Raw genomic sequence first — 25,623 nt, forward strand, 5'->3', positions numbered from 1 at the left:
TGGCTTTGGGATCTATCGCGCATCCACAAGCTTTTAATATGCTCAGGGTTGCCAGATAATAGATGCAACACCCCAATCAGAAATGCACAAATTGGAAATATTTTCACCATGCTTAATTTATGCAATATGGTAACCATGTATTCGAGTGTGCGCTTTCTCTCTCCTCTTCGAAAAAAATAAAATACTTAGTGCTCAATAGTGCAATATTCTGCTCAAAGAAAAGTGTGATGCAGTCACTCTGTGTCCATTTGTGAGGCTGTGTGTGCTGTTTAGTGCCAAGTCTGTGAGCAAACCTTTTCAGTGATGAACTTTAGTAAAATCCCAAAAGATCTTTCATCATTCGCACACGGAGGGGACACGCAAGCAAAACCAAGTGAGAGAGGAATATGTTTGTTATTTGTGAAATGCTGAAGTCCCTCACACCTGTATGTGAATGTTACTCTGGCAGTAATCATTTATCAGTGTCATGCAACTTGTTTTATTCAGTTGTGTGCTGAATAGGACGCCAAACAAACCATTGACGAGACTCACATATGACCCATGAGTGTGTAAACGAGCTGATAATGTTTTCAGAATAAACAAGTAAATGTGTCCATTTTGCGTCCAATTTTAAAATAAACCTTTACAATCTATAATTTCCAAATATTTTATTTCACTATTAAACCAGACTCCTGATGTAGAGTGTTAAACTGAATACTAAATTACAACTGCACTGAAGTATGGTAAAATAAACAATTAATAATTATACTCAGTCTTAATTCAGTTTTACTAACACGCGATAGAAATGTAGCAGCAAAACTTCAAGCAATCGCAGAATGGCCCCACAGTATCCACTTCAGAAAATTGTGCATCATTCATTGGGTGCATGAGTGCACTATTTCTGGGCTTAAAAGATACAATTATGCAGAACTTAACGGCTGATGTAACCCCTGAACCAAAATACCTGCACACCCCTGCTCAATAGAATATTTAACACTAATACTGTAAATTGGCAAGCAGATTTCCTTGAATCCCAGCAAACACACAAAAATCCCTGCATTTGCTACAATTGCTGCATCAAAACTTGCGTATGATTGTGCAAATCAGCATGTCCTAATCTGCAAGCGCAGCATTTTGCTGTCATTTTCAGTGACAGATCATGTGAAAAAAATAAGCAATAAATGTTTTGTACATAAAAAAACTGTTATTTACGTTGTTTTAGAAGCATTTAAACATGATTTAATCTATTAAAAAAAAATCTGTAATTACATTACATTTCCACTTTATACAGAGCACCCCCACCATTTTCAGAAGCACCCTCAGTGATTCCGATCTGGAACCGGGCCTGATGCTTGGAAACATTGAGTTACTAAGTCTTGATTTTTAAGTTCTGAATTACATTTCCCAAGTCTTTAGAGGGCTTTTCTCTTGCATGTTTGTGGCATTGCATAGATGTCTAAAAGGTCTTTGTTTATCATTGCCGTGGACAGGCAAGATTAGTTCAAAAGCCAATTAAATTTTTTCATAACAAAACTGTAATGTAGATCGATTACAATATAGATTCAAATCTAATCGCTGTAGCCAGCCACAGCGCTTAAAATATACACATTGCCTTTTTCATTCAATAAATTTGAACCTAAAATCTTCATGTTGATTTTTACAAAAAAGCTATACCCATATTTATCTTAAGATGTAATAACCAGGCTATGCAACTGACATGTCATTCATTAAAGAGAGACAAATTTTAATGAGGAATGGAATAAGACAGCAATTATTTCCTTCAACATTTGTGTACTAGTATAACTGTCCACCCTTCAGATATAAAACCCACCGTCTCAGCTGGATCTCTCTTACTGGAATCATGGCCATTAAAACTATGCCTGTAATTCAACCTTGTGCGGCCTTTTCATTGCCTGCCAGCCCAGAAGACTCCAAGCAGTAACTCTAGCCATCCGAGTTGGACCCTAATTATGTTTTCCCAGAAAGAAAGTATAGAAAATAGAGCCTGTGGGGACAAAAGAGTGTGTTCCGCCCCTTCCTTCCCCTTCGGCCCAAGCTCCATTTTTCTAGAATGACACAGAGGGGTTTGTCATTGTAGCGGCGCCATTGGTTCACCATTTTTTTCAGTTATCTGGAGATTCCATTTATTTGATCGTACAGCACAGCCTTTATCTTTTTTGCACTTAATACAAAAACACCCAATTAACAATCTGTGTAAGCAAGGGTTATTTCTTCAACTTTTTATTTTATTTACAGGTGACGTATGTAATTTTTCAATGTTAAAATTAGAGCCGTCACTAACACTTGTTTGGTACCGTTTCAATGGCAATCCAATAATGATATTGTGATGCATTGCGATAAATTAAACCACGTATATATCACAAAACATATCATATTGTGAGGTGGTTGGCGATACCCAGCCCTAGTTAGAATACTTTCTCCTTGCCCAATTTAATTTATAGAGACAACTATAAATAAGCTATTCTTATTCTTTTCGTAAAGTTACCAGCACAAAATGGAAAAGCTACTTGCATATTACTACATCAGAGGATGTGGTAACTGAAAATTCTCCATCTTTTCGTGACACCTTCTTGGAATGTGGTCAGAAACCGTCCCTGACCACCTCCGAAAGTGGTTTCAGTGATCCAATCAAAATGCATCTTGGGTGCTGTCAATTAATGTGGTTAAGTATTATTCGATAGCGATTCGATCACAGAAAACGCATGTTAATGCAAAGTGTAAAAGGGGCCAGTGTGGCTCTGTTGTGCTTTTTCTTTGAGCATCCTGACCAGTGAGACATAACAACGTTGGATCAAACATATCTGTTTTTCTGATCAACGGATGATTCTTTTTGGAACAAGTCTTCAAAAAAGCAAAGCGTTGGGTGAAAAATATAGCTCACACACACATTTTGTGCAGTTTCAAATGCGACACAATTAGGATACTGTGATGCATAACAATTTATTTAATCATATGCATTGTATCCAGCCCTAGTCCATTATGAGGCCAAATAATTTGTTAATGCCAAACCTCAAAACAAAGCCTTTATTAGAGAGCTAAATTAGTAGTACTAATAGTCAAACTAATTGCAACATTCTCTCAAAAACAACTGTTATCAGCAATACGATGTTTGCAATTGCTAGCATGCTGGCTTTGTTCTTCAGTATAATGCATTATTATTTGTGAGGAAACACTGGATGCTGGATTCTAATGCGGGAAACACAATCCAAGACCAAAACCATTATACATTCTTCTCGACATTCTGTTTGAATTATGTCTGTTTGGTAAAAGTGGGTAAAGATCCACTATGATTTGAGTTTAAACCCTTGGCACTGACTATGCAGACCTCCCACCATTTACTGTGGTTGCTGAGGTTGAGGGACTTTTCTCATTGAAGACATCCCTCAAGAGGGAACATCTGAAAACTCTCTTTCTCTCTTCTCTTGAGCACAAACATCTCAGGCCAAACACATGAGGTGTGACATCATAATTGTTTTCTTCTAGCAGGTCCCAACATGCAATATGGTGTCTCATGCCGCTTGCAATACACAGAAGACCATCTCAAGACTTGACTCTTTGTTCTCATTTACTCATTCTCTAAATGTATGTTGGTTTATTTATTTTCCTTCTCTTTTCATGTTGCACTAATCTTAAAAACCCAACCACTGGAAATAGGTTTCAAAATGTTCTGTCACTGTTGCACAGAAGCGTATTTTTCATCAGCCTGCATTACGTTTTTCGAAAGGTTTACTGAGGACACTCAAAACCAACAATTTGAAAGCTCTTGGCAGTCTAGTTTGAGAAAAATCTTTCTACAAATTCTATGATTCTCTATTGTGTGTAGATCTCAGTCCAGCACCCCCCTTACCAAAAACCCTAACATTGCCTCTTACATGGAAACATGAAAACAGATCTGAGATCACAGGAGAAAGGGTGAATTCAGCCAAGAGAGATTGTTTTCTACCCGATAACCTCAGCAGAAACTCAACCACATCTGGTTTGAATCAAAAACAGAGTTGGGGAAAAAAATAACAGAACTAAAATTGGCTCCAATGGCGTGCATTCAATGCATTACACCGTGTCGGGTCACCTTGACCCAGAGAGTCAGCTAGGGCTTTGCGATATCAAAAATATTCACACCAGTTTTGTTGCCGATATACAATTAAGCAACACTGAGTGTGTTTACATGCACACCACTACACTGATAACTGCCAAAAATAATCGTACTCAAAAAAATTAGACAATGCAAGAAAGCGGGTGTATATGAGCTTTGAAATCATCATAATATTCTCTGCTTTTGACGTCAAGATGTAAAGACTCATGCGCACAACACTTTGGATAATATGATAAGAACACCCATAAAGGTGTTTACATGCAATGCAAAACAGGGCTAACAGAAATAAAATAAACATGTCTTTTTGCTTAAACCATTTGACCATACCTCTTCAAAATAAGCCATTTCAGACCAAATACATAAATAAATAAATAAATAAATAAATAAATAAATAAATATATATATATATATATATATATATATATATATATATATATATATATATACACACACACACACACACACACACAAACACACACAGTATATCGTCCAGGCCCAGGGGTCACTTTGTACAAATTCATGAATACAAATTCATGTTCAGTCACCATTCTCAGGTGCAACTTTATCCGACCATTAAGGTGCATCACTATCGTTATCAGGTGACTGCTTTCCTCTAGCCTTCCTCGAGACAAGATGTTTGGGTATTTGACTGAGGGTTTAAAACTCTAATCCATGAGGGAGGGGCTTCATTTTGGTACTGACCCAAATTTGTTTCAGCACACATCAAAGCCAGGTATCAATATACCAACTCCCGAGCCAGAAATACCCATCTCAAAGGCAGAGTACAGTAAACATGTCTTTTCGAAGGTGCTTTGTCAGGACACAAATGTAACTGCCTTACATAATGGTTAGAGGCAAAAGAGGGGCGGGGCCGTTGTCAAGCAAGCAGTCTCTTTGATTTACTACTTCAATAAACAGACCACTGCGCATAAGCATTTCGGTATTTAGACATGAACGTCCAAGCAATTTGACCTTTATTTATTCATATTGGACACTGATGAGAAAATCTGTTTTTAAATGACCCTGAAGTCTGCAGTCTGTTCAGTTTGTGGACAGTCTAAAATACAGCTGGATGCAAGTCAGCTTAATGACTTATGTTAAACAGTTTCAGATTCATTTTCCAATCTGGTGAAGCTCAGGGTTGGGAATAAATTCAGCTATTTGCTTAGCTGCACAAGCATATGAATAAAACTACTCATTAAGGGGTAAGTGAGGGGACAGATCCCTTGAATCGTCATGCATGTCTTTCAACAACATTGTGTACACCAACAACTATTTTGTCCCGTTAGATTCAGGATGGTCTATTTGTTCAGAAACACAAAAAGTCACTATTAGTTTGCAAAATGTGCATCTTTTCAAATTTTACCTCAACTATAAAAGGAATTCGTAACATGCCGGTGCATACTACATTCATTTTGCTTAATGGATGTTTTAAACTCAAAACACAAAAAAGACAAATAACACAATGAACTCCTGATGAAAAAGTGGAAAACAACTTGTTTACGGCATTGTTTACTGCCTTGCAAATAAAAGCTTAAAGTCAAAGTAAAATGGCATTTGGCAACACACAGCATTCTCCAATTACTTCCGTAATGTGCCATATTTCTGAGTGAAACAGGATATTCTGTGGGTAAAAAATTGAAGGCTTGATTTTATCCTTTATGTATTGACTGAATTGTAAAAAGTGGGTGGTCCAAACCAGAATGAAGCCAGACTAGAATACTCATTTGCTAAAACAATGCCTAAATACAGTAGCTATTTGCCTAATTGGTTAACATCACCAAAAAGTCCACATGACCTATGTGATGTCAGTGGAATAGGAAAGTCATTTCAGAGGCGGAGCAAGTCATAGCATTTAGATCAGAGATTATGAACTGTGAAGACTAACGGCTAGGGTATACTTAGTTTTTCTGTGCATCATTCCATTGCTTGCACGCTCAGCCTCTCAATGTGTACTTATGATCGAGGCATGCACACTATGACTGCATTGTAATAATCGAGCACAATCAAAGGCAGGTGCATACGCCAATGACGAGTAAAGATGTGGAGTGTCCACATGTCTACAAAAACTTAGTCTACGCCTCTGACAGCACGTCCACGGACTGTCCTCAGTCCATCCACTAACATCTGATGCACATTAAACACAAAACTGGAAAATGCTTTTTGAAGTTAATCATTCCTAATGCGATTGGCTGGTTTGATGGAACTTCCACTTGTAGATGCACACATGACTTTTTATCAGTCCGCCTGAATACAGAGTTGTGTTCACAAGGTTCCGCGTTACAATGAGTGTTTTTTTGGAGGGCAAAATAATCCCCAGATTTGCCCAAGTTTGTCAGGTTAGTGACATCAAATCTTTAAAAGATATTCAAGAGTTTCGTTTGAGACACGTTGCAGAAAGTAAAGTGGAAATCCATGAGCAGAGCCGCATATTTTGCTTTGTTTACTTATGTAGTTATGTCTGTGAAATTCTCTATTAAGAGGTTTTCTGTGCTGTACTCAAGACTCTCTACACATTTTCTGCTATTTTCCTGTGTCTTTTCTGTGCAAATCGCTCATGGAGATTGCCGTGCCATATTATATATTTGATTGCTTTCCCCATGTCATTCTTTTATTATGGTATCATATATTTCTGATAACCCCACCCCTAAACTGCACGTAATGGCAAAACGGGCTGCGAATTATTGCTTTACATGTCAGTTATATGATTTTTCCTGTCTAAGTGGCCGGTTCTTGGCTAATCTAAGCTGTTATACAGTTGAGACCTTTGCTGTTTTAGTCAAAGATCTGGCTACAGGAGACTAAGTTCAACTAGTCTGCATGAGGACAATTGGCACGTACTGTGCTGATGATGGAACTGGCACACAGAAAACCGAAGAATAGAGGTAGACCGATATATATCGGTTTTATCGATTAATCGGTGCTGATCTTTGCTTTATGGAACTATCGGTTATCTGCAAAAATCAATGCAGATAGATGCTTTTATTCCTCTGTGGCTGGCGCTGGAGGAGTCTACAGTTAGAGCAATTTGGTTAAATAAAAACAATCACTGACTAACAATATTCATCCATATTTTTATCCTCACTTCAGTGCAAATGCTGTTATTTTGATTAATTAATCAGTGTTCTAACTTAAAGCAAAGACATGAAAAGAAAAATGTGACTATATGGAAACGTGCCCCGTCAGCATGTACATTGTGTCTCCAATTTCAATACTTATGAATAAAAAAAGCTAAGAAAGTTTTTTGTGTGTGTGTGTGTGTTTTTTTTTTAACATTCTATAAATCAATAAAATAAAATAAAAACTATTGGCCGATTAATCTGTTATCAGGCTTTTTTCACCCCCTAAGTTATCGGTATTGGCAAAATCCACTATCGGTCGACCTCTAACAGAGAATACTTTGGCCTATTAGCTTACATTTATACTTACAAGTCCGACATATAATACAAATCCACTTTTTTTCTCTGCTGTTTAGGTTCACTTTAGACATCACTCTTTGTGTTTACATGAATACCTTACTAAGACGGGCATTTTGGCAGAATTTTGAAATGTATTTGACCATTCACGTGAGCATTAGTGCGAGCATTTTCGGAACAGATGCGCATGTTCAGCACCTACACATACACCGCCTGTCAATCAAACAGGGAGCAGCTGTTACTAGATCGTTTACAAATTATAAAATTACGTGCTCTGGGTTATTTTCAACAGCAGAATAAAAATAAGAACTTTCTAATAAGTGACACAGGCCTAGCTGGTCATTTTTTCGTTATTGACGTTTTAATCAGTCTGCTTGTCTGGTTGGGCAAGTAAAATTCTCTTTCAACTTGCCCCTTCAAAAATCCATTTGTCCCAGTCAAATGTTAATGTCGAGCCCTGATTAAATATTGTTTTCAAAATTCTCTGATAACAATTTTTTCTTCTGCAGTATAGCTCCTAAAGTAAATGTACATTTTTATTTTTTTTGTTTTTTTTTTTTTGGAGTTTTTTATATTATTTTGGAAAACAAGCCAAAAAAGACTAATCAAAAACTGTTCCAGTGTATAATGGGCAAAGACTTCACTCTCTCTCCTTTATGTTCACTTCGATCCATCTTTAACTCATAAAAAAAACATTTTCTTCTTAACAGAGCTGCGTATCACCGATTTTCTTCATGATAAGATAGACACAGTGAATGTGACACATATATTATGATTCACTTCATCGCGAGCCATCACGTCATAATCTTGTTGCAGCAAATGCGCGCAAGTGACGAGCGTCCCCACGCCAGAGTGTGCATCAGTCGGGAGAAGATTCAATCTCTTCCCCGGTCACATCATAGACACGCCGTTGACCACACAGAGAAATGCCAGTTTCGGAGTTTATTTTCATAACCCGCTTCCTTATTATTTTTACTTTAATAAAGGATGCTTTAAAGATACAATGCCGGGGTGTTTCATTGCAAAACGGAATGCGGCACAATAATCGTTTTATCTCGATTATCTTGTTTTCATAATCGTTGGAAGCCAAAATCGTAATTGAAAATAAAATTCGATGAATCGCCCAGCCCTACTTTAACGTTAAATACTTACATACTTCAGATTTAAAACAGCCCACTGGAAGATGCTGAAAACTTCCACTTAAAGTTCCAGCTGCAGGTTCCAGCAGAGGTGAGCCGGTTCATTTCTTGCTCCTATGTTTATGTTTTCGCATAGATGAGAAGTGATGAAACCTTGACAAGTTTCTTTGGGAAGAGAGTGAACGAGTGAGTGAGAGAAAGAGGTTCTACTGTTCTGCAGCATTCTAACTTCTAGCAGCCGCGGTGTGAAGCCAGGAGTCCGGTTACACTCTCAATACCCTCTTTGTGTCATACGCAGTCTTTGGCCGTTCCAAAGCCTTGCCACCCTACTGGCTTGTTTTAATGTCTATCAGCACTATAAAACACATGCTGCAGTTCAAGCTCCAGTAAGTAGCTATTCTGAAGTGCAGACATACCGTGCAAAGGTCCTCCGTCTCCTGCACCAATGACGGGTGTAATATACACATAACCTGGTGGGTGGGCCTGACGGTGCTGTCAACAGGTACGGGATCTGCGCCACGGCACTTTTATTAGAGTGTTTGCAGGACAAATACGCTGGGTGCACATCAAGGTGCAGACATACAAAGACTGCTAAATACTTACACAAATCCTTCCTGACTGTCAACATGTGTGATGTAAATAAGAGCACAACAAAACCTTAGTTTCAGAATTTAACAAAACACATACGAAAAAAGAAAAGGAGTCACACACTTTACATCAGTGTTCATGTCACAGTATGTTCACTTAAATACACTGTAAAGAGTCGAATGTGCAGTCGTTACCTAAAGATGCCATTACCTAACTTACCTGACCTTTTAAAATTACCTTCATTGGTGTAACCTAAAGAAGTCTGGTTGATTCTTGAATAAGTTAATTCAGATGTTTCCGCATGACGCACCTTTTAAGATTACATGACAAAATGGACATGATTTATTATATCATGAATTATTTTGTGGATCTGCTCAGAAATACACTTTGTTAGCATTACCACTATTGCATTTCATTATATTTGCTTGTAATATGTGTAATGTGGACACTGTAAAGATAGTGTACAAGAAGTGGGACAAACATTCCTATCAATACAGTTCAATCCAGTTCATGTTGTTCCAAACTAATAAACTTGACCCAGCAACTATGTTCCTGGCATTTCATATAGCTAAGTCGTAAAAAAAAAAAAAAAATCCAGTTAAACTATCTGTAAAATCATAAAACAAGAGCAGTTGCATAACAGTTTGCGTGACTTAAAAAAATGTTCATTTGAGGAGGGGAGAGCAAGCGAAAAAAAAAGTGTTATATCAGATTACAATAACATAACAACCCCCCCCCCCCCCCCCCACCCTTAAGCTCACCCCTCCCTCTTGTAAGCATCGCGTGAGAGCGCCACTTACTCTCAACTTGATTATGATTAATGAAAGAGTACTATTTCCATGCCAGACCCAAAACTATACACCAAGCCCGAATATTAAGGTGTCCCGACGAAGTCTGGGAGCCCCCAGATACAGAACTGGGTCAAATTTTGACTTTCTATTGTTTGCGAAGCAACAATGAAACACGTGAAAACAAACAGCACCTGCCCACTTATATCCTGAGATTCATTAGAAAGTCCAAAATCACCCGAGATTAAAATAAGGTTATTTTGCAGACATAAACGCGATACTGTCTGCACCAAAAAAACAAAACAAAAATAATCATCATTTTAGTACACTTGCCATTTAAGAAAAAAATATGTACACCTTGTTATCTTCACACGTTTATATATATATATATATATATATATATATATATATATATATATATATATATATATATATATAAATCGGCATATACCGTTTTGCAAGATCTAAATCATGCGTAAACTTCATTTTCACAACAGCGTTTTCTATAAGAAACGCCACCAATTCCAATTTCGACATTTGTAAGACATCGTACGCACATGTACGTAACTTCACAAACTTCAAACATAGTTTTAGAAGGTTTTCTCACAAAAATAAAAACATTTTTGAATGGAATGCGTTCCATTCTACTCACAGAACGTTAAAATTACAGTATGTTACGTTGTAACATTCGAACACTAGCGTTCGAATTGTTTCGATGTTTCTGGTACGTTATAACAATAACCTTGATGCACGAGACGGGAGCTTTGAACTTGGACATGAGACATCCCACACACAAACAAAAACTTACATTTTCTGAACGGGCTTTTTTCGTTTCTTGACCGCATATATACCGATACCCCCGGACATGGTTGTCTGATGTCAGTGAGAAGTCTTTAAAATATGACTAGCATGTAAATTCCCCTCAGTTTCCTATTCAATTTCGATGACAGTGTGCGTTTTTCAGCAAGCCCGACCCGTAAATCCTCTCATGTGAAGCGAATATTTCCAGTCAGATGTAATTCCTGTCGGTGGTACAGCTTGTGTACCGAAAGCAGCTTAAAATGAACGCGAAAAGTTTCTGAAAGTTTTCATCCTCTACGGCGGATGGCAATGGCGTGAGCTGAACAAATCTTCCTTCTTCCTTTTTTTTTTTTTTTTTTTTTTTTTCTCTGTCAATCTCTAGTGGCTCCAAACAACCCCTACATATAGCTGATTGGCTGGGAGTTCCAAGTGTTGACCAATGAGAACCCGTCGCTAGGCCTAAAGCGCCAGGCAGGTAACCTGGACGCTCTGTTATTGGTTGGAAGAGTTTTCAGGAAATCATAAATACAGAGGAGCGCTTTTAAGGTGGACCAGAGAAGAACATAAGAGTGCATAAGACTGCACCCTCACTAGGCTGGAGTTTCAAAATCGATCAATGCGTTGTAAATACATAAATAGACAACTGTAATATTATTGTAATTACTGAAATTGCCTTTATTTTTTGCTTTGCCTGTGCATTTATTATCCGTGTTGTAGTCACTGTTACTGTGAAAAAAGGTCATCATTTACTCACCCTCATGTCATTCCAAACCCATATGCCATTCTGTCTTTGGTGGAACACAAAAGAAGATATTAAACAGAATGTTAGGGACTGACAGCCTCAGTCACTATTCACTTTCATTGGATTGGAAAAAAACTATATAAAGGTTCATGGTGACTGAGGCTAACACTGCCTTTGTAGCTAACAATACATTTGTAAATGTGCAATGCAATAAGGATGGGATGATATATCGAATTTCGATATATCGCGAACCAGAAAATATGGCAAAACATATCCACTACTGTGCTTTTTTCTATACAGTTCACAGGGTTCCCTTAAGGTTCTTTAAGTGCTTGAATTTAGCTTTTAGAAATTTAAGTACCAGAACACCTGGAAAATTGTTTTGATGAAAAGTGCTTGAAATTAAAAAGGATCGTTTCCTCTGTGTAATGTGTGTCCATCAAAGATGAGGCGCACTCCACTTTCATTTATAATGTGTCTTAATATCCTTTCTGCTCTTTACAGTTTTATTATAAAAAATATATATATTTTAATTTTAATCTCACTCAACATGGATGTGCTAAAGAAACCGGGAGATTCTGGTTGATGTTCGCTGAACTTCAGTGAGCAGCTTTTTGAACTCTTAAAATGACAGTAACCTTTTTAGAGTTTCTTATACAAATGAATGTAAACTCAATGTTATTACTTGTTAATTGTACACATTATTTAAAACAGTGATAGCTCATATCATTATTATATATATAATTTCATGATATAATATAAATTAATAGAATGTAGAAATGTTTTATTTTTACAAAGTTAAAATGTGACAATAATGATGACAAACAAATGATTAAAAAGTAAAATATTCACTTTCGCATATTTTTTTCAGGACAGGATTTGTTCAGTTCTATTGCTTTATGTGCACCTGATCAGCCTGAAAGTACCCCACTATTTTTGAAAGCTTATTTGTTTGTGATCTTTTCTTCTAGAGCAACTCTTATTACTTAAACTTTGAGTATTTATATTGTGTATTAAAGAACTTTATTTTGATTAGAAATTTAAATGTGTATTTTGCTCAATTTGTTCAGAAAAATAAATGGTAATATTTTGTATTTTAAGTGTTATATCGAATCGAGATAATAATGAATCGTGAACCTCATTTCGTATATCGAACAGAATCATGAGATAACCATATCGTCCCATCCCTAGCGATAAAAGATTGTACTTCCTTCGCCAGTTGAGGAAGTTCAGCCTGCTACAGGCGCTGCTGATGCAGTTCTACTCAGCAGTCATTGAGTCTGTCCTCTGCACTTCAATAACTGTCTGGTTTAGTGCATCTATGAAATCAGATATCAGAAGACTACAAAGGACAGTTCGGACTGCTGAGAGGATTATTGGTTGCCCCCTGCCCTTCCTTCAAGAACTGTATACTTCCAGAGTGAGGAAAAAGACCGGAAAAATCACTCTGGACCCCACTCACCCTGCCCACTACCTTTGTGAACTGTGGTCAGGCCCAAGAACAGTTTTTTCCCTCAGGCTATCCATCTCATGGACAGTTAAAACTGCCCCATTGAGCAATAATTATGTGTAATTCACAGTTTAGTCTTTTTATATTTATCCAACACATCCTACCTTTTCTGCCATTACATTCCCTTGCACTGTATAGATTTGTATTTAAAATTGCACTATGTATGTTTTTGTGTGTGTGTATATATATATATATATATATATATATATATATATATATATATATATATATGTATGTGTGTGTATGTGTATATATATATATTATATATATATATATATATATATATATATATATATATATATATATATATAGTCTTATATATACTTGTTTTCTATATATACTTTATTTTCTATTCAATTTTTCTTTTTTTCTTTTATCTTTTCTTTTTATTATTATTATATCTGTCTTGTTGCTGTATTGTATATTTGTGCACTGGAAGCTCCTTTCACCAAGACAAATTCCTTGTATGTATAAGCATACCTGGCAATAAAGCTGATTCTGATTCTGATAAGCTATAGGAGTAATATGTCAGTTTCAGTAAGTAGATAGGATGCGTCTCAGGCCGGTTTTCCCCAAATAAGATTTCCCTGCTTTTTAATCATTTGTATGTATGAGTGGGAGTGTGTGTTTTGCGGACGTGCCTGTTATGGTGTCTGCAGTCTCCCGCCCTACAAGTCAGGTTTCTGTGTCTTCACCTAAGGTATTGTCTTTAAACCCACAGTTTATACAACTAAAAAACAGGAAATACACACATACACTTATTTGAATGAACAGTGAGACAGAGAGGAGAGAGAGTCAGAGTTGCGTTCTTGGAACATTTTAAGCAATCCAAAAGTAAAACAATGCTGCCTTGTTTTTTTTTAACAACTTTCAGGAGTGACTGCTGTTTAAAATCATTGAAATCTGTTTCCTACAAGCAAATGATACATTTTATTGGATGCACACACAAATTGCACACTGCTATTGCCTTCCTTCATCAGTAATGCTAATTATTAGTGTTGTTTTCTAAGACCGAGATCACTATTACTATTGCTTATACTTAGGGTTAGAGATTTAAACTAACCCCTGACCCTAAAAGCTAGTGCATACTTTGGTTTTTCACATGACGTAACATCTTGCGCACGGTTTTTACGATTACGATTATGATTACAATATTTTGGCGGATGATAAAATAGGAGAAAAATACAGGAGGGACCTGAGCCATATCTAGGGACCAGGGGCCGGATTCATGAGAAGAAAGTCTCAGCTTTCTAATGTTATAATTTAATAAATGTTTCTATGAACCCTAATGATCGCAGAAAGAGAGCACTATATGCAGTGCATCTATTTGAATTAGCATGATTGGTCACCACATTATGAAGCTTCAAAACAGCATTTATTGTTTGAATTTGGTGATAACATTTACATGGTTTGAAAGCTGAAAATAAAAATATCATTAATCACAAAACAGTCAGAAATGTGTTTTGGTCTAAAAATCTCATTTCTACATAAACAGCCCATTGCGACTTCAGACTCAACATGAAAAATCCAGTAAATTCATTAAATATCTTACCTTTTAGAATTTAAGAAAACTGTGAGGTTATCCTAACTTTAAGATGTTTTTTACTACGATTTTAAAGAAAAAAGATAAGAAGTTTCTTAAGAATTTTTTTCAGGAATACAAAATATTCGTAACTTTTTTTCTTAAGTTAAAAATTAAGAAGAAAATGGTAGTTAAGAAGAAATTTCTTCTTAAGAACGTTTCGTGAATCTGGCTCCAGTATATCATGGAGGTGGGTTAATTTGTACTTGGGCCAGTACACAACCACCTAGCAACCACATAGCAACTTCCTAGTAACCACTAAGAACACCCTAGCAACAGCATTGCAAAATTCTATAAACCCCTCAGAACACCTTAAGAACTGTATAGCAACCCCCCAGCAACCACACATTACACCCTAGCAACCACATAGAAACTACCATAACACCCTAGCGACTGCATAGCAACGTACTAAAAACCATTCAAAATACCGTAGGAACTCTCCAGTTACCTCCTGGTTACTACCTATTACATCCTAGCAACCACCTAGCAACCACTAGAACACCCTAGCAACTGCATATCAATGTGCTTAAAACCATTTAGAACACCTTAAGAACTGTATAATAACCCCTGGCAACCACATATTACACCCTAGTAACCACATAGCAACTACAATAACACCCTAACAACTGCATAGCAACATGCTAAAAACCATTCAAAATACCGTAGGAACTGTCCAGTAACCTCCTGGCTACTATCCATTACATCCTAGCAACCATTTAGCAACCACTAGAACACCCTAGCATTTGCATAGCAACTTGCTAAAAACCATTTAGAACACTTTAGGAACGTATAGTAACCCCTTAGCAACCACCAATTACACTCTAGCAACCACCTACTGTAGCAACTACCAGAACACCCTAGCAACTGCATAGCAACGTGCAAAAAACATTCAAAACACCTTCGGAACAGTATACTAAATTCCTGGTTTCTACCCATTACATCCTAGCAAGCAACAACCTAGCAACCACCAGAAAACCCTAGCAACTGCATAGAAACATGCTAAAACACTCAGAACACCTTAGGAACAGTATAGTAACCCCCTGGCAACCACCCATTGCACCCTAGAAACCACCGAGCAACCACCCTAGCAGCAACTACATAGCAACATGCTAAAAACACTCAAAACACCTTCGGAACAGTATAGTAACTTCCTGGCTTCTACCCATTACATCCTAGCAAGCACCCACCTAGCAACCACCAGAAAATCCTAGCAAATGCATAGAAACATGCTAAAAAAACACTCAGAACACCTTAGGAACAGTATTGTAACCCCCAGAACACCTTAGGAACCATAAAGCAACCCCATGCCAACCAACCATTGCAACCTAGCAACCACTAGAACACCCTAGCAACTGCATAGTAACATGCTAAAACCACTCAGAAGACCTTAGGAACCGTATAGCAACCTCCTGGAAACCAACGATTGCACCCTAGCAATCACCAAAACATCCTAGCATCTGCATAGCAACATGATAAAAAACATTAAAAACACCTTAGGAACCATAGAGCAACCCCCTGGCAACCACCAGATTACACTCTAGCAACCACCCAGAACACCCTAGCATCTGCATAGCAATGTGCTAAAAACCATTAAAACACCTTAGGAACCGTATAGCAACCCCCTGGCAACCACCAATTACACTCTAGCAACCACCCAGAACACACTAGCATTTGCATCGCAACATGCTAAAACCATTTAGAACACGTTAGGAACGTATAGCAACCCCTTAGCAACCAACAATTACACTCTAGCAACCACCTACTGTAGCAACTACCAGAACACCCTAACAGCTGCATAGCAACGTGCAAAAAAACATTCAAAACACCTTAGGAACTGTATAGTGACCTCAAGCAACACCCTAACAACCAACAGAACACCCTATCCACTGAATAGCAACGTGTTATCAAACCATTTAAAACACCTTAGGAACCATTCAGCAACTTGCTGGCAACCACACATTACACCCTTGCAACCAACTAGAACACCCTAGCAACTGCATAGCAATGTGTTAAAAAACCATTAAAAACACATTAGGAACCATAGAGCAATCCCCTGGCAATCACCAAATTACACTCTAGCAACCATCCAGAACACCCCAGCATCTGCATAGCAATGTGATTTAAACCATTTAAAACACATTAGGAACCGTATAGCAACCCCCTGGCAACCACCAATTACACTTTAGCAACCACCCATAACACCCTAGCATTTGCATAGCAACATGCTAAAACCCATTTAGAACACTTTAGGAACCGTATAGCAACCCCCTGGCAACCACCAATTACACTTTAGCAACCACCCAGAACACCCTAGCATTTGCATAGCAACATGCTAAAAACCATTTAGAACACTTTAGGAACCGTATAGCAACCCCCTGGCAACCACCAATTACACTTTAGCAACCACCCAGAACACCCTAGCATTTGCATAGCAACATGCTAAAAACCATTTAGAACACTTTAGGAACCATATAGCAACACCCTATCAACCACCAATTACACTCTATCAACCACGTACTGTAGCAACTACCATAACACCCTAGCAACTGCATAGCAATGTGCAAATAAATATTCAAAACACCTCAGGAACTGTACGGTAACCTCAAGCAACACCCTAGCAACCAACAGAACACCCTAGCAACTGCATAGCAATGTGCTATCAAACCATTTAAAACACCTTAGGAACCGTTCAGCAACCTGCTGGCAACCATCCATTACACCCTTGTAACCAACCAGAACACCCTATAACTGCATAGCAATGTGCTAAAAACCAATAAAAACACCTTAGGAACTGTATAGCTACCCCCTGGCAATCACCAAATCACACTCTAGCAACCATCCAGAACACCCCAGCATCTGCATAGCAATGTGCTATAAACCATTTAAAACACCTTAGGAACCATATAGCAACCCCCTGGCAACCACCAAATTACACTCTACAACCATCCAAAACGCCCTAGCGTCTGCATAGCAATGTGCTAAAATCCATTTAAAACACCTTAGGAACCTTTCAGCAACCTGCTGGCAACCACCCATAAGACCCTAGCAACTGCATAGCAGCAACATGCAAAAAACCACTCAGAACTCTAGAGAAGCCATATAGCAACCCCCTGGCAACCACCTACTACTCCCAAGCAACTGCAGAGCAAACACCCAGAACACCCTAGCACCTGCATAGCAACGTGCTTAAAAACTACTCAGAACACCTAAGGAACTTTATAGTAACCTTCTGGTTACTACCCATTACATACTAGTAACTACATAGCAACCACCAGAACACCCTAGCAACTGCATAGCAACATGCTAAAAACCACTCAGAACACCTTAGGGACAGTATAATAACCCCTGGCAACAACCTATTACTCCCATTAGCAACCACCCAGAAAATCATAGCAATATGCTAAAAACCACTCAAAAGCCCTTAAGAACTGTATAGCAACCCCCTGGCAACCACCCCTTACACTCTAGCAACCACCAGAACACCTTAGCAACTGCACTCAAAACACATGACAACTACACAATACATACAAGCAACCACCTACAGGGTTGGAGAGTAAAGAAATACAAGTAACGGGATTACGTATTTAAAACACAAAATGTAAGTAACTGTATTCCACTACAGTTACAATTTAAACCATAGGTATTTAGAATACAGTTATATTCAAAAAGTATTTAGATTACTGAAGAGATTACTTTGCATGTTATTGTCATTTGCTTCATTGAATATTTAGTCCTTTCAGATGGAAAACATTTATACATATAAATGATGTGATCCAAAGTGCATTTGAACAGCGGTGAAGCACTTTCTTATGATGTGTTACATTCATACGAGCAGACAGAGAAGTATGTTTGAAGTAAGTTTGGAGCAGAAGAAATAGAAATAAACCTTGTGTAAATTGTCAGCTTTACGCTAAGATAAAATACTATTTCTAGCCATTTTACATGCACATTTTACCAGGAACGATCATATTTGTTTATCAAGAAAATTCACGTTGGATCATAATTTCTTTTTATAGCAAGATCTTTAATATTAGGGCAAAAATCTTATTCTTGATAATAATTTATGTATTGTTTTCCTGTAAAAATATCTAAAAATCCTTAAAACAAGATCAGTTTGATTAATCTTGTTTTATAAACAACACTGCATAAGATATTCAGGTTTTTCAGAGAATGTATTTTTAACATGTGTATTTTGTCTTACTGTACTGGCAGAGTTTTTATAGTCAAAACAAGTGAAAAAATCTACCAGTGCTGAAGAAGTAATCCAAAGTATTTAGAATATGTTACTGACCTTGAGTAATCTAATTGAATACATTACAAATGACATTTTACAGCATGTATTCTGTAATCTGTAGTGGAATACATTTCAAAAGTAACCCTCCCAACCCTGACCACCTAGCAACTATCAGAACACCCTAGCAATCACCCAGAACATGCTGAAAACCACTCAGAACATGTTAGGAACTGTAAAGCAACCCCCTGGCAACCACCCATTATACCCATGGTGGCGAATTTTGAACGGCGAGCATCACTATTGTAAAAAAAAAATTTTTTTTTTACTATTGTAAAAATGTAGTTGGTGTTAACTAATGTCCTATATCTTTGTCAGCATTTACGTCAATTAAACTCCAGCATACCACTCTTACATAAATTATAATTTACCCCCTTTCAGTGTTTAATTTCCTCTAGAATACAGTGGAACAGAGCAACTGCTCCTCGCCAGTGTGTGGGTGGTTTCCAGGCATTGCTCATTAGGTTTGTGAGGTCTGTGCATGTTAACACAATGACAAAGCGCTTTTCTGTTCCATCAGAAACAAATTCGGACCTCCGTAAACTCTGTTTACTCTGTGGTGATTTGTCAGTGTGCTGTTTGAAAGTCTGGTCATGCAGTAAGAGGGAAAATAGAGGGTGAAATTGACCCAGGATAAATCTTTCAGACAGTGGGTGATTTTCAGCCGTGATTGACGTCTTCAAACAGTAGGTGGCTTTTGTTGCCCAACTTTGAGTCAGACAATATGAATTTGTTGTGTAATGTGTACTCGTGGCTATATTTTTTAGTCTTCGAAATTTTAATTGTCTGTCTGTCTATCTATCTATCTATCTATCTATCATGCGTTCAGAAAGGATTTAGACCCCTTTATTTTTTTTTCCACATTTTGTTATGTTGCAGCCTTATGCTGAAATGCTTTAAATTATTATTATTTTTTTCACATCAATCTATACTCCATACCCCATAATGACAAAGCAAAAACCGGATTTTTGATAACTTTGCAAATTTATTAAAAAGAAAAAACTGAAATATCACACTGTCATAAGTATTCAGACTCTTAACTCAGTACTTAGTTGAAGCACCTTTGGCAGCAATTACAACCTCAAGTCTTTTTGGATATGATGTGACAAGCTTTGCACACATGAATTTGGGGATTTTCTGCCATTCTTCTCTGCAAATCCTCTCAAGCTCTGCCAGGTTGTATGGGGACCGTCGGTGGACAGCTATTTTCAGGTCTCTCCAGAGATGTTTGATTGGTTTTCAAATTTGGGGATTTTCTGCCATTCTTCTCTGCAAATCCTCTCAAGCTCTGCCAGGTTGGATGGGGACTGTCGGTGGACAGCCATTTTCAGGTCTCTCCAGAGATGTTCGATTGGATTCAAGTCCGGCCACTCAAGGACATTCACAGAGTTGTCCCTAATCCACTCTTGCGTTGTCTTGGCTGTGTGCTCAGGGTCATTGTCCTGTTGGAAGGTGAACCTTCGGCCCAGTCTGAGGTCCTGAGTGCTCTGGACAAGGTTTTCATTAAAGATATCTCTATATTTTGCTGTGTTCAGCTTTCCTTCATCCCTGGCCAGTCCCCCAGTCCCTGCCACTGAAAAATACCCCCACACCCCTACCACCATGCTTCACCACTGGGATGGTATTGTGCAGGTAATCAGTGGTGCTTGGTTACTTCCAGAGAGCTTGGAATTGAGGCCAAACAGTTCAATCTTTGTTTCATCAGACCAGAGAATCGTGTTTATCACAGTCTGAGAGTCCTTTAGGTGCTTATTTATGTGTCTTGCAATTGGCCACTCTGCCATAAAGCCCAGATCTGTGTAGTGTTGCAGTGATGGTTGTCCTTCTGCAAGTTTCTCCCATCTCCACACATGATCTCTGGAGCTCAACCAGGGTGACCATCAGGTTCTTGGTCACCTCTCTTACCAGAGATCTAGCTCTAGGAAGAGTCCTGGTTGTTCCAAACTTCCATTTAAGAATTATGGAGGCCACTGTGCTCTTGGGAACCTTTGATTCAGCCAAAACATTTTTTGTAGCCTTCCCCAGACCTTTGTCTTGACACAATCCTGTCTCTGAGCTCTTCAGGCAGTTCATTTGACCTTATGGCTTGGTTTTTGTTCTGATATGCATTTTCAGTTTCATTGGTATCGTGATATCTTTTTTATTTTAGTATTGACTAGTATCGAAGTACCAAAACTTTCAGCCAGATCTCATGACATTTCCATGACAATGGCAACATTTTGAAAACTAAATTTTGTGTTTCATTACAGGTTTAGCTGCAGTTTACCAGGGATATGTCCAGGGTGGCGAGTGAAATTGCGAGTGAAATTGTGTTGTAATCTGACAAGTTTTTTAAGGTGAATATTAGATGGATGTTTTAATGAGTAAAACGTACTTCTCTAAACTTAAACTTTAACCTTAATGTAATGAATAGCGATAAGAAAAATTAAATAAGGTAAACAAAACAGACATCCTTACCATAAATCAACACCTAACCTATAGTGTTTTAAAAAGAATTTAGACATTAAAAGCACATTTTTTTTTAATTTATAATTTTCTTTATTTATCACACATATACAGTGAAATTCTTCTTTTTCACATATCCCAGCTAGGCTGGGGTCAGAGTGCAGGGTCAGCCATGATACGGCACCCCTGGAGCAGATAGGGTCAAGGGCCTTGCTCAAGGGCCCAACAGTGGCATCTTGGTGGTGCTGGGGCTTGAACCCCTGACCTTCTGATCAGTAACCCAGAGCCTTAACCACTGAGCCACCACAGCCACCACTGCCATTTACTGAAGCAACCATGTCATTTCGTGTCACTTCTATGGCACTTTCGATGGGTCTGTGTGTAACACAACCGTTAAAATGTATTGTTTTTCAAATGATGCATTAGTGTAAAAGTGTTCTGATATTATAACTAGGGCTGTCGATTTAACGCGTTAATAAAAAAAAAAAAAAATAATAATTAACGTAATTAATCATGCCCCCTGATGTGTAAATTCCGTAATAAAAGTACGGATTTTCCAACCATACCAGCTGCAAGTGGCCAGAGAGATCATTGTAGAGGCGATGTCATCAAGGGAAACCACTGACTTTTTCAAGCTTGAAGAATCTGTTTTTACAAGCCATGTGAATAGGTGGCAGTGCGCCTCAACAAACCCCACAAGCAGTGTAGCCAAAGAATGAGATTGGAGGAAACAGAAGCACAACAGGTGGGAGAAATACAATAGAATACAGGAATCTTGAGACATGATTTTCAAAGTTTCCACTATATTTACCTTGACAGAGCATCCTAAAAATGTGACGATTAGGATGATGAATACCAGTGAGATTGTCCAAACGCGTTCGTCTGAGGCACGCACATGTTCATAGAGCGACAATTAAAAATAGTGCAGATGGAACGCAAGAACACGTACTTTGTGAACTGGACACATTGACGAACTCAATGCAATACAGGTTGCTGTCAACTGTAGGCTTGTTCAATGATATGAGAATAAAACAAACAATATATTGAGTTCTTTTTGTATTGTCTAACCAATGCTTTATTCATCTATCAATAATGCAATTTATTTCAAACTGAATTTCAATCTATATTATACCTTTATTACAGGTATTATAAATATTATATTTATAAATATTTGAATAATTTTTTATAAAAAAAAAAAAAAAATATTGACTGACAGCCCTAATTATAACATAACAGGGTGTGAGTAATAGAGTGAAAAATAAGTGTTTATAAAGTCAGACATACCTTGAAAAAGGCTGACTGCCGAAACACTGGTAAGAAAAATAAAAGAGACTATATTTTGAGCAGTGGCAAATTCTCAGGGCCAGCAAAGCCTTCTCTGCTGGCCTAACATGCCAAATAAATAAATATGTTTCATCCTTTCATTCTCAGTCTTTTTTGCCTATGTATTTTTAATCGTTTCCACTCTTAATTAATCTACAAACAAATACATAAAAACGAAGTTTATCCAGTCAGAATTTATACCTTGATGCTTACAAGCAAAGCGTGACAACTGTTTCACAAATGGCATGCCCAAAGCAGCGTGTGAGTTTGAGCTCCACCCCGTCAGGCCTTCAGAATTTCTTCAGAATCCCTCAAAATGAATGGGCAACTAAAGTCAGATTGTCAGATTCATCAGCCAATCAGATTGATTTATTTGTTCTTGGTGGGTGTAAACTTTAGGATGTGTCCCGGTCGAGGCCTTCTAGCTGGCCTTGAATGACAAAATCATGCTTTAAGTGATACACGTAATTTGAAAGCGAAGAGCGCGAGATCTTGCTGAGGAGTCGGCTGTCATCACTGCCACTATCGCCATTGAGAAAGACATCCTTATGGATTTAAAAACACGAGATGTTCTGCATGACCGTGTGATTGCTTAATTTATTAATCAGGAAAGGAGGACTGATTTTCATTTCAAGCAAATTGGTAAGTGCTTTTTGCATTGTTATAGCAACATCAGGAATTTTAAAGGAAGTGTAAATTAGGCTGCTTGAGCATTCAGTGTCAGATCAAGTGCTGCGTTCCATTCAACTCGGATAGTCGGATTTTACAACTTTAGGAAAAGTGCAGTGGAATGCATCTTGAAGTCAGAATTACAACTTGAAGGCTCGTGCAGAAATTCTCAACTCCAATTTTGCCGAGATGCAGGGGCATTATGTCACACAAACATGTCGACACTCAGGGAGATATACAAAGTAAGTGATAAACATTCGCTTTATTAAGTAATATTGATAAATGAGTTTGTTTCCACATTACATGATATTGAGACTTGTTTAACAAACACCTGCAGAAACAGTTGTATAAAACATTATAATCTCTTTTGATAATTGTACACCTGTAGCACAAATGCTAGCGCTGCAGCATTGTTTATCAGTTGGGTTGCTAGGAGACATCTCTAATGAGAGTCAAACCCCTGCTAAGCTAACGGGAGCATTGCAGTTTTGTTTCCTTAAATGTCATCTTCCAAATATCGGGGAATGGAATGCATTTATGGTCGGAGATATCAAGTAGGAATATCCCACATCCAACTTGAATGGAATGCAGCATAACCGTGTACACTGACGAAATGAAATTTATTGCAAGCAACATTTAAATCGCAAATATTATTAGATATATTTTTCCAGGTATTATAGACCTCCTTGGTAGATTCATATGAAAAATTATGATTTTCGATAGTTTTTTTTTTCTCTCCTTTTCTCCCCAATTTGGAATACCCAATTCCCAATGCACTCTAAGTCCTCGAATCTCAGTTGCCTCCGCATCTAAGACCGTCAACCTGCGCATCTTATCACGTGGCTTGTTGAGTGCATTACCGTGGAGACATAGTGCGTGGAGGCTTCACACTATTCTCCGCGGCATCCACGCACAACTCACCACGCGCCCCACCAAGAGCGAACCACATTATATCGACCACGAGGAGGTTTCCCCATGTGACTCTACCCTCCCTAGCAACCAGGCCAATTTGATTGCTTAGGAGACCTAGCTGGATTCACTCAGCACGCCCTGGATTTGAACTCGCGACTCCAGGGGTGGTAGTCTGCTGCTAGTTTTTTGCTTAAACTGGTTACGGCCATATTGCGATAAAGTAAAGCCATTAACATGTTGGCTTATTAAGCATAATTGGTGTAAGAATGTGCATGTTAACACATTTTATATTTTGTTTGACCTAAAGATCTGTCTTTGCTTATCAGAATCAAAAGAGGGACTGGACTGCATTCTATACATTTTCTATTATACTGTATGTTAAAAATATCAAATTAGTTAAAAAGACAAATTAATATATGAAAGGTGTTAAAACACCTTGTTTGTACACCTGCAGATTTCTAAAATGCTTTCACTTGCATTCTTACCTATAATGCCTGAAAAAGGTTTTTGACCAAAACGTTTTGAAGCTATGACAGTGTGCAAAACTTTTTCTATTGTTTTCATTTGTATTGACTGTGTCTTACACACCTGCCAACGACCACCCAGGTGTGCGACGAGTGTCTATTGGTTTACTAGTTACAATTTCTTACCAAAACAGAGATGTTCATGTTGACAAACAAGCTTCCACTGTTATTTTAAAAAGTCACTGAGTAGACCATGCATTTCGAGTTGTTTTTTGACACACCCTTAATTTACAAGACGATTTCCGTTGCGTTGTTCCAATGCTCGCGTGCCCATTGTAGGTGCTTTTGGGCACTCTGATCGGTCTGCAGCTACTCCTCCCCATACGCAGCAGGGTGCGATACACTGTGTGTTGTGACACATTCCTCCCATAACCATCATTAAAGTTTTCTGTGACTTGTGCCACAGTAGATCTTCTGTCGGTTCGGACCAGACGGGATAGCCTTCGTTGCCCTTGCACATCAATTGGCCTAGGGCACCCAACATCCTGTCGCCAGTTTGTGGTTTGTCCCTCCTCGGACCTCTGTCGGTAGGTACTCACTGCTGCTGACTGGGAGCACCCCACAAGCCTTGCCATTTCAGAGATGCTCTGACCCAGTCGTCTGACCATAACAAAAAGTCGCTCAGGTCTTTACTTCTGCCCATTTCTCCTGCATTCAACATGTTGACAACTAGTAATTATTCGCTTACCGTCTAATCTACCCGGATCTTGACATGTGGCTTTGTTAGGAGATGATCAACATTATTCGCTTCACCTGTGAGTGGTCATAATGTTTTGGCTCATCAGTGTATACAACTTTAG

General features: G+C 38.1%; 1 protein-coding gene across 1 annotated transcript in view; it reads right to left on the reverse strand.

The window, feature by feature from the left end:
• The window catches only part of ahr2 (aryl hydrocarbon receptor 2), a 99,737-nt gene extending 88,578 nt beyond the window's left edge, over window positions 1-11,159 (reverse strand). The window contains exon 1 of the mRNA XM_051693234.1: window positions 10,833-11,159. Within this exon, the coding sequence (XP_051549194.1) occupies window positions 10,833-10,891 (59 nt within the window). The 5' untranslated portion in view covers window positions 10,892-11,159. The remainder of the gene's footprint in view (window positions 1-10,832) is intronic.
• Between the last annotated feature and the right edge of the window lie 14,464 nt (window positions 11,160-25,623).

Source organism: Myxocyprinus asiaticus, chromosome 49 (assembly GCF_019703515.2).
Source record: "Myxocyprinus asiaticus isolate MX2 ecotype Aquarium Trade chromosome 49, UBuf_Myxa_2, whole genome shotgun sequence".
NCBI lineage: Eukaryota > Metazoa > Chordata > Actinopteri > Cypriniformes > Catostomidae > Myxocyprinus > Myxocyprinus asiaticus.